Source organism: Boleophthalmus pectinirostris, unplaced genomic scaffold (assembly GCF_026225935.1).
Source record: "Boleophthalmus pectinirostris isolate CB_2022bp ecotype Guang Dong unplaced genomic scaffold, ASM2622593v1 HiC_scaffold_14, whole genome shotgun sequence".
NCBI lineage: Eukaryota > Metazoa > Chordata > Actinopteri > Gobiiformes > Gobiidae > Boleophthalmus > Boleophthalmus pectinirostris.
The window spans coordinates 24,996,287-25,010,496 of NW_026571047.1; the positions used below are offsets into that span (position 1 = coordinate 24,996,287).

Here is a 14,210-nt window from a genome sequence, read left to right on the forward strand (position 1 = left end):
ACAGAAGAGTTTACCTTTTATAGGTCTGTTACACAAACATTTTGGACAAAGTATTAATAACTTGTGTTTTAATAGGGAGGAGGACAGGGGAAGATGGAAGAGTGAAAGATGAAAGTATCGTCAAATAGTGGAACTTTGTTGAGCTGGAGGTGCTGCAGCGCCCACTAGTGGCGAGAGAAAGGGTTTTTGTTCTTAAATGGTCAGAGATTATATTAAAGTGTATATTTCAGTAAATGCTGAATTTCAATCTATTAATTTATATTTAAAATGTATTTTAAATAGACCTGTAGGCTAAGTGTGTGTTTTTTGTTTTGTTTTGGGGTTTTTTTTAAGAAAAAAACTCTTTCACAGCATGCCCTGTTATAAATGGCTTCCAGCGGTTCTGGGACTGTCACATCTCCATGGAAACAAGCGGCTCTTCACCAGAAAAGTTCCATAGTGCACCTGACCGACGTGGCGGGCCTCGGGGGAGACGTGCTGATTAGACACCTGGCCTCGCGCAGATGCACAGGTGATCTAATTAAACCTACACTTACTGGTGATTATTAGCAGGCGCGTGCAGGTAGTGCACGTGCTCGTTTAAAAGCCCTGCACAGCCGTAGGCCTGTGTGTTCAGGCCTGATTTCAGGCCTGTGGTTTTTTCAGCTGAACTTTGATCATGGCCGACACGGGCCCCACAGAGGACGGGCAGACCAGACCTCAGTCCGCGACCTCGCACCTGAAACACGTGGCCTTTCGCATCCCCACACTGTACCGGGATGAACTCGTGCAGCTGTTCAAATTTGTTGGGCCCACGGTGAGAAACGTGACTGAAGTTTACAGGAGGCACATACTGGGGTTAGCGTTATTTTGTATGGGGCTGCCGAACAGTAAATGAGTTTAACACGGACTATAAAACCGTGTTACAGCCCCCAGAGAAGCAGCGCAGTGTTGATATGTTGATGCACATGAATATTTTACACAAATAAACCCACTTTGTCATATTTCATCGGCAAAACTTTTCTCAAACTTGTTCTCGTTTAATTTAAAGTGTCACCGTAAGAAAACGCGGTTTACTTTAGGAGCATTTAAAGGAAAAAGTGGTAAATGTCCTCGTAGAAAAGTACAAAGTTCTGTTTTTCAGACTGAAAATCATTTTTTCTGTAAGGGCCCTTCTTTTTAAAGATGGTGCACTGCCTAATATTTCTAGAGGAGGGTCCGCCACCTGCGTGTCTCCATGGAAATACTGCTTTGTTTAGAATGTTTCACAGTATATATTTACCGCATTTCTCACAAGGGGCACAAGTGGGTTACAGCTGTACACTACATTACAGTTCAGAGAAGGAATTACTTTATTTTTTGAGCAATAGAGACACCCATAATTATTAAAAGCTAGATGATATGTTTAATGTCATACCATGGCAAAGCAGTAACATCTGGATGAAGACGAAAAGTGGACTCCGTAAAAGTTACACAGGGCACCTTTTTAATGGGAACAAACTACCGCTTGCTCATCAAGTTGAATACTGCATCTTTTATTGGGTTACCCTTTTTAAACTTTAATGTTGGAGTTAAATGTTGTACGAAAATAGCCTGTCATGTAAAAATAAACTTGTGATGATGTTTTTCTTTCTAGATAATCTCCCAGTCCATGATCTTTCTGATTGGCTTCGTCAGTACAGTGTTTTGTGGTCATCTTGGGAAAATTGAACTTGCCAGTGTTGCCTTGGCTATCGCAGTAAGTGAAGTCCAGTCTTTTTCTACATAAAAATTGCAAACCCTGTCGTTGAGATCTGTACAAACTGTTCTGAAATGGGACTCTTGTATTGGTTTCAGTCAGTCACATTTCAGTCTTTTTGCAATTTTTCTGGGCAAAGTTTAAAATTAACTTAAAGCATAAATTGGAAAATTATAACCCAACAGTGGTAGAACGAAACAAAGTAAAAGTAGTAAAGTGCTGTACTTCAGTATCAGGGTGTAACGATATACAAGTCTCAAAAGATATCGTCATGGTATGAACCTCAGTACGATATTTATTGCGATATCGTGGGAAAGCTCACGATATGGTGGGGAGGGACAATATCCAATCATACAACAATGACAATAATACCCTTGACAAGACTTAATCCAAAGAATTAAAGCTTAAAAGTGTTTAGAACTGTTATTTCTTCTTCTAGTCTGCACTGAAATGGAGCAAAGCATCATGGTCTATGTAGTTCCCTCTATATTTTTTAGTTATTGATGCACCATAACTCTTAATTTAAGCAAAAAGACTTGTAATTTGATATATTGTGAGAACTTTGACGATACGATATTTTGTTTATTGTTGCATCCCTACTTCAGTGTGATTTTTAGGTATCTGCACTTCAGTACATTTATAGTGGATAAGTTTTACTTTTACTTCACTGCATTTGAGAGCAGGTATCTTTTCAGCCGTCTTCAAAAATGTAGTGGAGTAAGTACAAAGTATTATAGTTTGAGACATGCTGGGAGTTTATTTTTAACAGGTTTGTAATTTGAGCAAACAAAAATGGCAAAAAATTCAGTTTAAACAAAATTTGGCACATATCTGTATAAATCATGACATTTGAAGCTTTGTTAGAGCTCTAAACGTCTAAATACAAAACACCAAATTTTTACTCTTAGTACATTTTAAAGAGGTACTTTTAATACTTGGATTTTCTTCATGTGATACTTCTACCTACTTGAGTAGTTTTTGCTCCAGTATCTGCACTCTTACTTAACAAACTTGAGTACTGTACTTCCACCACTAAACCCAGTCACATTGCAGATGTCAGAAGAATCACGACTGAATATTTTTTCACAAATGAGTTTCATGTATCGTGAGAATGTCCTGCACACCTCCACAAGACCTGGACCTTTTTAATAATGTTTTTATTTTTCCAGGTGGTGAATGTCTTTGGTATTGTCATTGGCACAGGTTTGTCTATGACCTTGGACACACTCATATCCCAGGTAAAAACTGACTTAATATTCACATTACAGCTAAATTGCATTCAGTCTATCCACTTTGGGACTTCAGAGGTGTAAAATAACTTGTGCAAATTGTTAAAATGGTCTGTATCTAACTACTTGGTACTTTAAAGGTGCACTGTGGATCTGTCAGCTGCTTGTTTCTATGTGTATGTCATTGCCTGGAATTTTCCACAGTATGACCATCTTATTCAATTACAGGTGGTTTTATAGCTCAAAAATACCTAGAAAAACGGGCATCCTGACTCTGTGGGGTGGTCTCTCCACAGATCTGACCTGTAACTTGGTCTGGTTTGCTCTCCATGAGGATACAAAGATTTGATGCCATACTGCGAAACATTCCAGGCAAAGCAATAATTTGTCTGCAACCTTTATAATTTCTGTATGTTTATAATTTGGTGCTTTCATTATCCAATCAGAAGGCAGAATGTCTCACATGAGTCTCTAAATTGGGTTTGGGGAAAAACTGTGGGATTGGTTAATCCGCCTGTCAATCACACTCTCTGAAAATTTTTGAAATCAGAGACAGGATACAGCTCCAATTCCACTCGTCTTTTCTGACTGGACATGTGACTACTTTTCTTGTGCATGGTGATCTTTTCTTTCGCTTTGGTCCCTGTAGACGTTTGGCAGCGGAAACCTGAAGAGAGTTGGTGTGATTCTGCAGCAGGGCGTCGTCATTCTGCTGTTGGCCTGTTTCCCCTGTTGGGCTGTGCTGCTGAACACCGAGCTCTTCCTCATCCTCGCCAAGCAGAACAGAGATGTTGCTAGGTCTGATTAAAGAGTTTATCAGTTTTGCACATTGTCGACTTTTCACATTGTACCGGATTTAAAAAGAGAATTGGATTGTATTTGTTTTTTTTAACTGATTCTTGTGAGCTTTAAGACGGACTGTTCGTGCCTCATCAAAATTATGCCCGGAGTTCTGTTTCAGTCACAGTACTCAACCTAAATATGCAGGTTTTGTGTGTTTTTTAAATGTGTAAATCAAACAAAACACAACTCCAGGTCTGTTTTTAATGAGCAAACATAATAGATCAGATAATGGCATAATATGGACTCTAAACAGTTTGCAGTGGTCCAAATGTATTTGTCCCATACCTTTTTATGCATTCTGAGCTTTAATATATTGTGTGCGTTTAGCAATTGAACCACTTAATTTTAATACAAAGAATAACCACTTTACTTTTCCTTTTCACTCTAGTCTTGCTCAGTTGTACGTCAATGTTTTCATGCCAGCCTTACCAGTAAGTCTTTTTATTTTTAGTGCATGTTTTGAAGTAACTGTATTGTGAATTTCTTTGCTCTTCTACATAAAGGCCTTTAATAATTATATGAATTTCTATTTTTCAGGCTGCTTTCATGTATGCACTTCTTGGGAAGTACCTACAAAACCAGGTGAGGGGCCAGAGTCTTCAACAAGCACAAATTATTTTGTTTTATATATTTACACTACCTGTCAAAAGGTTGGACACCTGCTCATTCAGTTTTGTCTTTATTTTGACTACTTTCTATATATTCAATGCATATGGAAGTCATCAAATATATAAAGCAAGATATAAGGGATTATGTGGTACTGTGATGTATTGCGGCAAAGAGAAGGTTGACTCCTAGATAATTTTATTTTATTTTTTGTCAAAGAGTGGCTACTTTGAGGATTTGAAAATGTTATAAATAACTTTTCTCCATTAAATAATTCCATAGCTTCACCTCTTTGTATCTAAAATGTATGGTTTGTCCAAACAACAAAAACTATATTGACTATTTTTACTACACAATTCTATATACCTTCAGAAATTTGTCTTCTATATGTATATAAACTGCAAAAAGTAGTAAATGGATCAAAACACAGTGAAATGGTGTCCAAACTTGACAGTGTATATTAAAGTTTTAGCTTTTTTCTTTACTACATAATTCCACATCTTCATATATTTGTCTTCTGCATGTATAAAATGTAGAAAGTAGTAAATGTATAGAAAAAAACTTTGGTTAAACATGCCAGTCAAAAGTTTGGACACACCCACATGCAAACGAGTATTTTTATACAAAGCAAAGGGTGGCTACTTTAAGGATCTTGTTATGAAATACTTGGGCTGTTTTTGTCTTTGTCAAAATTCCATATTTTCATATTTGATGTCTTCAAAGGACTGTTGATGTATTGCTTTTTTGTTCCCAGAAAATTGTTTGGCCTCAAGTTATAACTGGAGTAATCGGGAACGTCTTAAATGCCATTATCAACTACGTCTTTCTGTACACTCTGGAACTGGGTGTAGCGTGAGTGTCTGGATATTTCTTTTAGTATTTACTCATTTCTTTTAAGTAAATGTTAAATTTCTTACAGTGGATCTGCAGCAGCCAATCTCATTACTCAGTATTCGTTGGCCGGTATTTTGTGCCTTTACATCATTGCGAAAGGTCTCCACAAAGAAACATGGGCAGGTGGGTCAAAAATGTGTTATCCCTATAAGCAGGTAAAGTTAAAGGCATTCTGTGACATTCCAGGCAGTATTTTTCTCCATGGAGACAAGCGGGTGAAGTTATGGCGTTTTGGTTAGTCTTATCACTGTCGCATTACAATCGGCCAGCGTTCCTCCAGTTTGAAGATGTAGTGTTTATTTCATGGTTTTCTACATTTATGGAAAATTGTTTGGGCAACTCAGGCTTGTGGGCTCAGCTTTGGACAGGATCGTACAGACTGTATGAAGAAGTGGAGTCCAGTCAAATGAAGCTCACTAGGCTAGCAGTTGTAGAAGCGAATTTGGAGCAGTGTTTTTCATATTGGAATAGGAATTTATTTGCAGACAAAATAAAACCAGGATCATGTAGAGCAGGTTAATCAAACTTTATCGAGAGACCTTTACAACACTCAAGATAACTGCTTTCCAATATAAAAACGATCAAAAGCAATTTGTGCAAAGTGTCACTGCATTACTAAGTGTTAATTGCCAGCCAGAAAAGATAAGTTTTGAGTCTGGATTTAAAGAGGGCAAAGTCTATGATGATGCACATGTTGGGAGAATCTGTTGGAGTCCAAAGCTGGTGACAAAGCAGTCATCCCAGTGTTTGAGTCTGGTTTTGAGGACTTCCAGTAGAAGCTGGTTGCTTGACCTTAATGCCCTACGGGGGCAGTGGACAGACCGTTTAAAAATCATCTCTAAACTGGAAGCCAGTGGAGAGGGAAAAGGCCTGACAGCAGCAGTTAGAGGGGGACAATTTTTCAGTGTAAACCACAAGTCTGATTCAAATAGGGCCTGGGAGAGATCACTAGATTACTCAAACATGCATGAATGACATAATGTTCCCTCTGACATGCCTAAAGTGGTTCTAGGTTTCTGCCAAGTTATATAGAACCACTTTAGGCAAGTCTTTTAACCCTTTAACTTTAAACTCTTCCTCCCTCAGGCTGGTCCATGGACTGTCTGCAGGATTGGTTGACTTTCCTTAAATTGGCCATTCCCAGTCTGCTCATGCTGTGTCTGGAATTCTGGGTGTTTGAACTCGGATCATTTTTGTCCGGAATCATCAGTGAAGTCGAACTGGGAGCGCAGAGTGTCATGTATCAGCTGATCGCCATCACCTTTGTGGTAAATTTAAATAATATCAGCATTGGAACTAAGTACAAAACATGTGTTCCTTTTTTTTTTAAGTTAACTTTGCTAACAAAAAGCACTGAATCATATTGATACTGAGTCATATATTATCTTCAATGGGACTTGTGCAATTTTATATTTGGATTATATTCCTCACCACTAAATTATCATAGTATTGATCAGTTTTAAATACTTATTCAAATCTGTTCTTTCCTCAGATCCCTTTGGCTTTTTCTTCAGCCGCCAGTACTCATGTTGGTAATGCTCTTGGTGCTAATCGCATTGAGCAGGCAAAACTCTCCGCCAAAGTCCCGGTGATTTGTGCAAGTAATATATTTTGGATATTAGACTATGATTTTAAGCTTTTAATCATTAGTTTAAATTGCTTTCCTTTTTCTGTTTGATTGCCAGCTGTTATTGGAATTGTTATTGGACTGCTGATGATTATTTTAAAGGATTACATTGGATACGTCTTCACTAAAGAACAGTGAGTTAAGTTTCATTATTTCTGCTACTGTTGCGTTGTGTACAATTTGACTACTCTACCTCCTTCTGAATACAAGTGAGGGTAATGACACTTCAAGTCTATTCAAATAGAAGTACAAGAAAGTTTAAGAAATTCAAGTCTGAGTAAAAAGTACAGTACTCACTTCTGATTGTATTTGGAGAAGAAACGAAACCAAATTTCTTCCAAAATGGGTATTCAAACTAGACATTTGGCTAATTTGAAAATATTGTTGGGATAAAATTTGTTTCTACATATTATCGAATTATGAATGAAGCAAATTATTTTAATGTAGTCTATTCATTTTGGGTTTATACCATTAGAAGCCTCTGAAATGTTTACGTTCTTACTAGAGGCACTGATCTAGCCTTCTTTGTTCTGATACAGTTATTGATACTTTGGCTTTATTTGCTGATACCCAATATTGACAGACTCTGGCCTTTAAACACAAACGACACATGGTAAATGATCCCATGTGATTTTGCGTTTAACTATCACTTAAAGTAATTAGAACTGCTTTGTAAAATTAAAACATTTTTAAATGATGTTTTGCCAGCAAATTGTCTTGTATCACTTTATATACTGTAGTGGGCCAAACAGAAATACAAGGTTTAAATTGAATGAAATCCTAAAAGATGTAATTTTTGGATTTTATTAAAGGCACAAACAACCGGGCTCAACTGAGGTAACTTAAATCAAACTAAACACCTGTTCTTTGTCTCATAGGATTAGTTTTGTTCTGTTCAAATACATGAGCAAACTAAAACTGAACACAAAAGAGAATTGCACTATATTAACTAAAACTGCTAACTTAAAGTAACAAGGCAAATAAGTATAATACAGAAAATAAGTGATGGTGACATTAAACTAGACAAACGAACCCTTTGTTCAGCATGGATGCTCTCCGTCAAGGGTCCTCCGTCTGGTCACTCAAAAACAAGTGCAAGTAAATTCAGATTTACGTTAACTAAATTGTGTGCACCCAAATTAAAATATTAATCTTAAGGAATTAAACTATATATGCTGTAATTAACTTGATGTAAGTGAAATGATATTAACACTGGAGTGGTGGCAGAGGTATCCACCACGTATACAAAATCAGATATTGGCTGAACCGATGTCTTGGAAGCAAATGCCAGTCCACCAAAATTTTTAACATGATAGCAAATAAGGTATGCTATTTGCGCATTCCTACTTCCTACACCTAGTAATACTTGATTTATTTAAAAAAAATCAAGTCTTATTTGTAGCTAAGATTAATTCATGCAAATTTTGAGACCTCAGGAATAAGTTATCAGAGTTGGACTAATCCATCTGGACTCGTGGATAAATATTATAATCTGTCTGTTTTACTTTAAGGGAAATTATCAAGCGTGTGTCTGACGTGGCTGTTGTTTACGGTGTCATGTTCCCCGTTGATGCCTTGGCGGTAAGATAAGTTAATTGTGTCACATTTGTTTTATGAAAGTGAGTTAAAAGTGCATTTGTTTGCAGTATGTGTCTGGAGGGGTCCTCAGAGGAGTCGGAAAGCAGAAAATCGGAGCTGTGTGTAACTTGATCGGGTATTACCTCATTGGACTCCCTATCGGCGTCTCTTTAATGTTTGCGGTGAAGATGGGCATCGTGGGTAAGAAACCAACCCCCAGAGTGCTCCATCACTCAACTGTTACTACTTTAAAGGTGAACTGTGTGATAGTCACTAAAATCCATGTGTTAAAGTTGGTAAATTTAGTTTTTGATGTAGAGTACCCCTCTTGCTCTTCGTATTGAGTCACTTCCCCTTCAGAGCATCATCATATTACAATCAGCGTGCATACCACTTAACCAGTGTTGGGAAGGTTACTTTTAAAATGTATTCCCCTACAGATTACATACACCAAAATGTAGTTTGTAACAATCCATTAAATTTAAGTGAGTAACGTAATCTGAATACTTTGGATTATTTTTCTGTAGAGAAGCAAAGACGAGGATATCTTCACATAAGATGTTTTGTCTGCTAAAACAAAATAAAAAAAACCAGACTTTCCTTAACAGGACTAAATCATGTCTTGTCTTCTCAATAATATTTTAAATACGGTTAAGACCTGGTTTAGATTTAGTTTAGTCCTGGTTTAGTGTCCGGCAATGAGTGGAATTACCAAAAAAAGGATACAGCCCAAATTGTGAAAACAGGAAAATACCGCTGTGTAATCCATTTATTTCAACAAAGTAACTGTAATCCAATTACCACTCACTGAAACAGTAACTGAATACAGTTACTCATAATTTGTACTCAGATTACATAACTCTGGTACATGTAATCTGTTACTCCCCAACACTGTTAACAACTGACTTTATATTGAAAAATTGTCACTCCTCTCTTGCTACATGATCCTGGTCTTTTAATTTCGCAATATGGACCTGGCTCCTAATTCATTCCTGAGCTTCGTTTGACTTGAGCCCAGCACTGCGGGAGATGTCGTACTCAGTCTGACTTTTTGGCCTTCTAACATATTTTAACTCACAACTGGTGATTTATCCTGATTTGGGCAAAATGTACTTTTAATTTTTTGGATTACATGGTTTTAGATGCTTTGCCTGTATGTGGGTGGGTCCTTAGCTCGGACTTCTAATCACACAAAATGCCGAAACTTCTAGACTCCAGCCTTGTTTGAGTTTAACACTGTAATTAACACATTTGACAAACTTTTCCGCAAAATCAAGACTACTCGCTCTCTGTGCAGCCTCAGGAGGTCAAACATGTATTTACGCCTATTGACTTGTTTTGGTTTTCAGGGCTTGGGATCGGCATCACTATCTGTGTGGCTTTTCAGTCGGCCGTCTACATTTTCATCATCTGGAAACTTGATTGGCGTGAGGCTGCGAAAGAGGCAAGTTCATACCACAGACTGTAGTTCTCTATATGACCCATACTATCATAATAAATTTATAATCGTTAGTGTGGGGAAATGGCTGAAAACATGTACAGAGAATACAGATACAGAAGTTGCTTTTCTAAATCAAAGTAATGCATACAAGCTGTACATGATCTCAGCTTTGTTTCACTGATTCTGTGCAGTTTGAAGTCTATCACTGATCAGAAGGAAAAATCACATGTACAGGCTATAAGAGCAATATTTTAAATTTTTCTCACTGTCAAGTTTTCCCTGTTTTGAATGTTTAATTGAAATGCAACTTGGTGTTAAAGTATTCATAATACAGCACTCAGATTGACCTATGTATCAGAATGTTACAAAATACATTTTAATGCAGGTATTGAATATTCTGCAACTAAATTTCACTAACAAGGACCTGGTACAACAGTGGAACGTGATGGAGACTCTGGATGTAAATGTAACCAACGTGTTTAATTTGCAATCTTTATTTTTTCCTTGTTTAGGCCCAACTGAGAGCTGGAGTCCAAGCTAATGATGAAAATGAGGTGGAAATGACAGATTTAACCTCTGGTAAATATCCATGTTTGGGATTACTTGCGAATATGAATACTTAATCATTTCTGAGTTCTGGCAGTTTTTAACAAGGTGTTTAGTTTTAATAGATTATTTGGCAGATTTAAAATTTCAAGTGAAGCCGGTGAAGAAAATTGCAGACAAGCTACATATTAAAATTGCATTAATTACATCAAAACTAGTCAAAAATAATGTAAAACGAAATGAGTCTAAAATCTTAAAGGTGCACTTTACAACTTTTTGGCATAGATCCTGCCCCCTCAGCAGTGTTGGGAAGGTTACTTTTAAAATATATTCCCCTGCAGATACATACCCCAAAATGTAGTTTGTAACGGAATCCATTAAATTAAGGTGAGTAACGTAATCTGAATACTTTGGATTACTTGATTTGCTGTAGAGAAGCAATGATGAGTAAATCTTAAGTTTTGTCTGTTTTAAAAGTAAAAAAAAAAAGCCCAGACTTTACTCAACCAAATTAAAAATATTGATTAGGAGACGAGGTCCCTGCAGCATGGTTTAGTCCTGGGTTTAGTGTCCGGCAATGGGTAGAATTACTGGAAGAAAGGAAAAAAGGGATATAGCCCGAAATGTCAAAACAGGAAAATGCCACCGTGTAATGAATTTACTTCAAAGTAACTGTAATCTAATTACCACTCACTGTAACTGAATAGTTACTAATAATTTGTACTCTGATTATGTAACTCCGGTACATGTAATCTGTTACTCCCAACACTGCACCTCAGTGAAGTCCATTTATGGGTGTTGGTGCTTAAAATCACTTTGGACCATACAACAGTTTTTCATATTGTGGAATATTCCAGTAACCTTTCCATGGCAACAAGCAGATGGTGGACCTTCTGCCAGGAAAGTTGCACAGTGTACCTTTTATTGGTTTAAAAAAAATAATTCATATCAAGGTGTAGTAATTGCTATTCAAGTTTTCAAGCGATATAGATAATTGGTTCTTCCGAACTCCTCCTGCACTATTCATACATCTGGTTTTGGTTTAAGGAGCTAGGAGTTTAGTTCTGAATTTGTCAAATTGGCCTCTAGCTTTTCTTTAAAGTGTTCCACAGTGTGAACAATAACCTTTCCATGGCAACAAGTAGCAAGCAGAAGTTACAGTCCACCTTTTTAAACCAGTAAAAAATTGTAATCAACGTCAGAAGTTGTAATTCAACTTTTCAACTAATAGACTTAATTCTCATCTTTTACATTAACTTTGTCATACACTGCAAATCATGATTTATTAACTATTTACTTATTCTTCCAAAGCTCCTGCTGATGTCGCTGTTGAGACTCCGCCCGCTGGTTCCCGAGGTCGGCTGTTCGTTTCCCGTGGCCTGGCTCTGTTTGTCATGCTGGTCATTCTGATTCTTGGCATTCTTGCCAAAATTTACCTGCTCCAACTAGTGAACTAGAAGAACCATTTTACCCTTTGAGTAGGTTGTGTTCACATATTAAACAGGGATGTGACAAGATCTCGTGAGACAAAACTGCTACGAGCTTGTAAACAAAAGTATTGGAATGGACACAAAAAATGTAAGACTAAATTGGAGATTGAAATGTGAAATTTATAGATTAGGACTTGTCTTGTCCCATCCCTACATTTTAAGATTTTTTTAAATCATGATTTCAGATACAAACACTATGGGGGTGACTTTAAATGAAATGTATGAAGAAAATCCACAAATGTTCAGTCTAACAATTGATTGTTTTTTAAACTTGCAATTTTAATCATAGCTGACGGTTCTTTCACTTGACTAGTGTTTGAGTAATGCTGCCACTTCTTGCTCTGATCATATAAAGCTTTCTAGGGATGCATAAATGCTAAAAGTAGCGCCAGTACTGAAAAAAGTCTGAATCAGACTTCTCCCTGTTCAGTTATCCTTGCTGAATTTTAATCTTTTTTTGTTCAGATTCAGGTTCAAATTTGTTCAGAGAGAAACAACAACTTAAAGGTGCAATTGTTCACCTGCTGTTCTATGGAGTGGTTACAAACTCCACCAGAAGTTATTACCTTAGACTGTTCCACATTCTGACATTTCACTTATCTCCATGGAGACAAAAATCAGGTCAGGTTACAAGTCAAGTGACTCCCAAAACAAACGCCTGCAATCGAATACATGCAAGATAAGTTTAATGACACACTGTGGAACATTTCAGGCAAACAAATACTGTTTCCATTGAGAAAAGCTGGTAATGATCCACATCAGAAAAGTTGGTCCACCCTTAAACAAAAATAACTGATCCAAATATGTTGCATAGGTAAAGAAACAGATCTCCTTTCCAGTCCGACAAGGTATTGGTATTGTAATTGAAGACCAGTGCATCCCTACTTATTTCATACATGCTTTTATAGAATACATTGGACATTGTGCTGGTTTGTTTCATGCAAATGGGTCAGGAATTGTAGTTACTAAGTATCTGCTGTTTAGAGCCTAAATGCATAAACACTGGCACAAAGTTCAGTGAGTCTTTTTTTATTTTCAGTAACTATGAAGTGGTTGCATTATTCAAAGACTCGATATTTGTGGATTTTCTGTTTGTTCAAAATTGGCTATAGACTTGTAGAAGCCCCCTGGTACTGCTTTGAAAACGTAAAATTATACTTTAGGATGTAGTGAACACAACCATGTTCCAACTGACTTTTTAATTTTTTTTTGTGATTTTATTGATTACTTGGGCTTATTGATCAAGTACTACAGGGTCATCTTGGCCTAATGTTTTGATTTTTCACTATTTTTTGTTTTAAATGATCATGTTTTTTGGTTTTTTAATTAACCCAATGTGCCTTGCTAAAAATTTTTTTTTAAAGAACTGCATGATTAAGTTCTTTAACTGCTTGATTAATTTAACTTTAATTATTTGGGGGTTTTTTTTTGGGCTTGTGCCAGATAATCAAAAGGGGATGTTAATGTTTTAATATGCAATGACATTTGCTTAACTGTTTAGGGGATTTTATTGATTTGTGTATGATCACTGTTGGGTTGCACAGTTTATTGATCTGTTTTTATTTGCTGTGCATAAAATTTCTTGGAAACATAATGCTGTCACATGCTTCATTACATCTTAGAACCATAGATCAGTGTCTTTCTTTCCATGTGCTTACAGCAATTCTCTGAAACTTGGATCTGTTTAGTTATGGCTTTCAATAGTTTATCAGTTCCATATCCAATGTCTGCCACATCTAATTTAATGGTAAGCAAATGATCAGACCACACGGTATAAATTTCATTAAGTATTAACTGTTCCAAAACTTTTTTTTTTCCCCCCACAATAACCACTATCAAAAAAAGATATGGGATTTTATAAATTTTAAGCATCCACTGATTTAGCCTACTTTAGTAATTAGGCTAATGAAAAGTAGAGTTAAAGTAGCTCATCTTGCTTTTGCATGTCTTGTGGCCTAGATTACAGAATTAATTTGCCTATGGAAGGCTACCACAGTCAGTGTTGGGAAGGTTACTTTAAAAATGTATTCCCCTACAGATTACATACACCAAAATGTAACGTAATCCATTAAATTAGTGAGTAATGTAATCTGAATACTTTGGATTACTTGATATTGTCCTGGTTTAGTCTTGGTTTAGTCCTGTTTTTTTTGTCTTGGTTTAAAAACGGGAAAATACCGCTGTGTAATCCATTTATTTCAACCAAGTAACTAATCCAATTACCACTCAATGAAACAGT

The 14,210-nt window shown here is 36.6% G+C and overlaps 1 protein-coding gene across 1 annotated transcript; it reads left to right on the forward strand.

The window, feature by feature from the left end:
• The first annotated feature begins 589 nt into the window (after nucleotides 1–589).
• On the forward strand, nucleotides 590–13,565 carry LOC110174596 (multidrug and toxin extrusion protein 1-like). Its single transcript, XM_020940701.2, has 16 exons — nucleotides 590–796; nucleotides 1,616–1,717; nucleotides 2,887–2,955; nucleotides 3,596–3,744; nucleotides 4,178–4,220; nucleotides 4,327–4,371; nucleotides 5,150–5,247; nucleotides 5,315–5,412; nucleotides 6,376–6,557; nucleotides 6,782–6,890; nucleotides 6,975–7,050; nucleotides 8,428–8,497; nucleotides 8,563–8,695; nucleotides 9,844–9,938; nucleotides 10,448–10,514; nucleotides 11,793–13,565. Exons 1-16 carry the CDS (start codon nucleotides 659–661, stop codon nucleotides 11,936–11,938), a joined length of 1,620 nt encoding a protein of 539 aa, XP_020796360.1. The 5' UTR covers nucleotides 590–658; the 3' UTR covers nucleotides 11,939–13,565.
• Nucleotides 13,566–14,210: the final 645 nt, after the last annotated feature.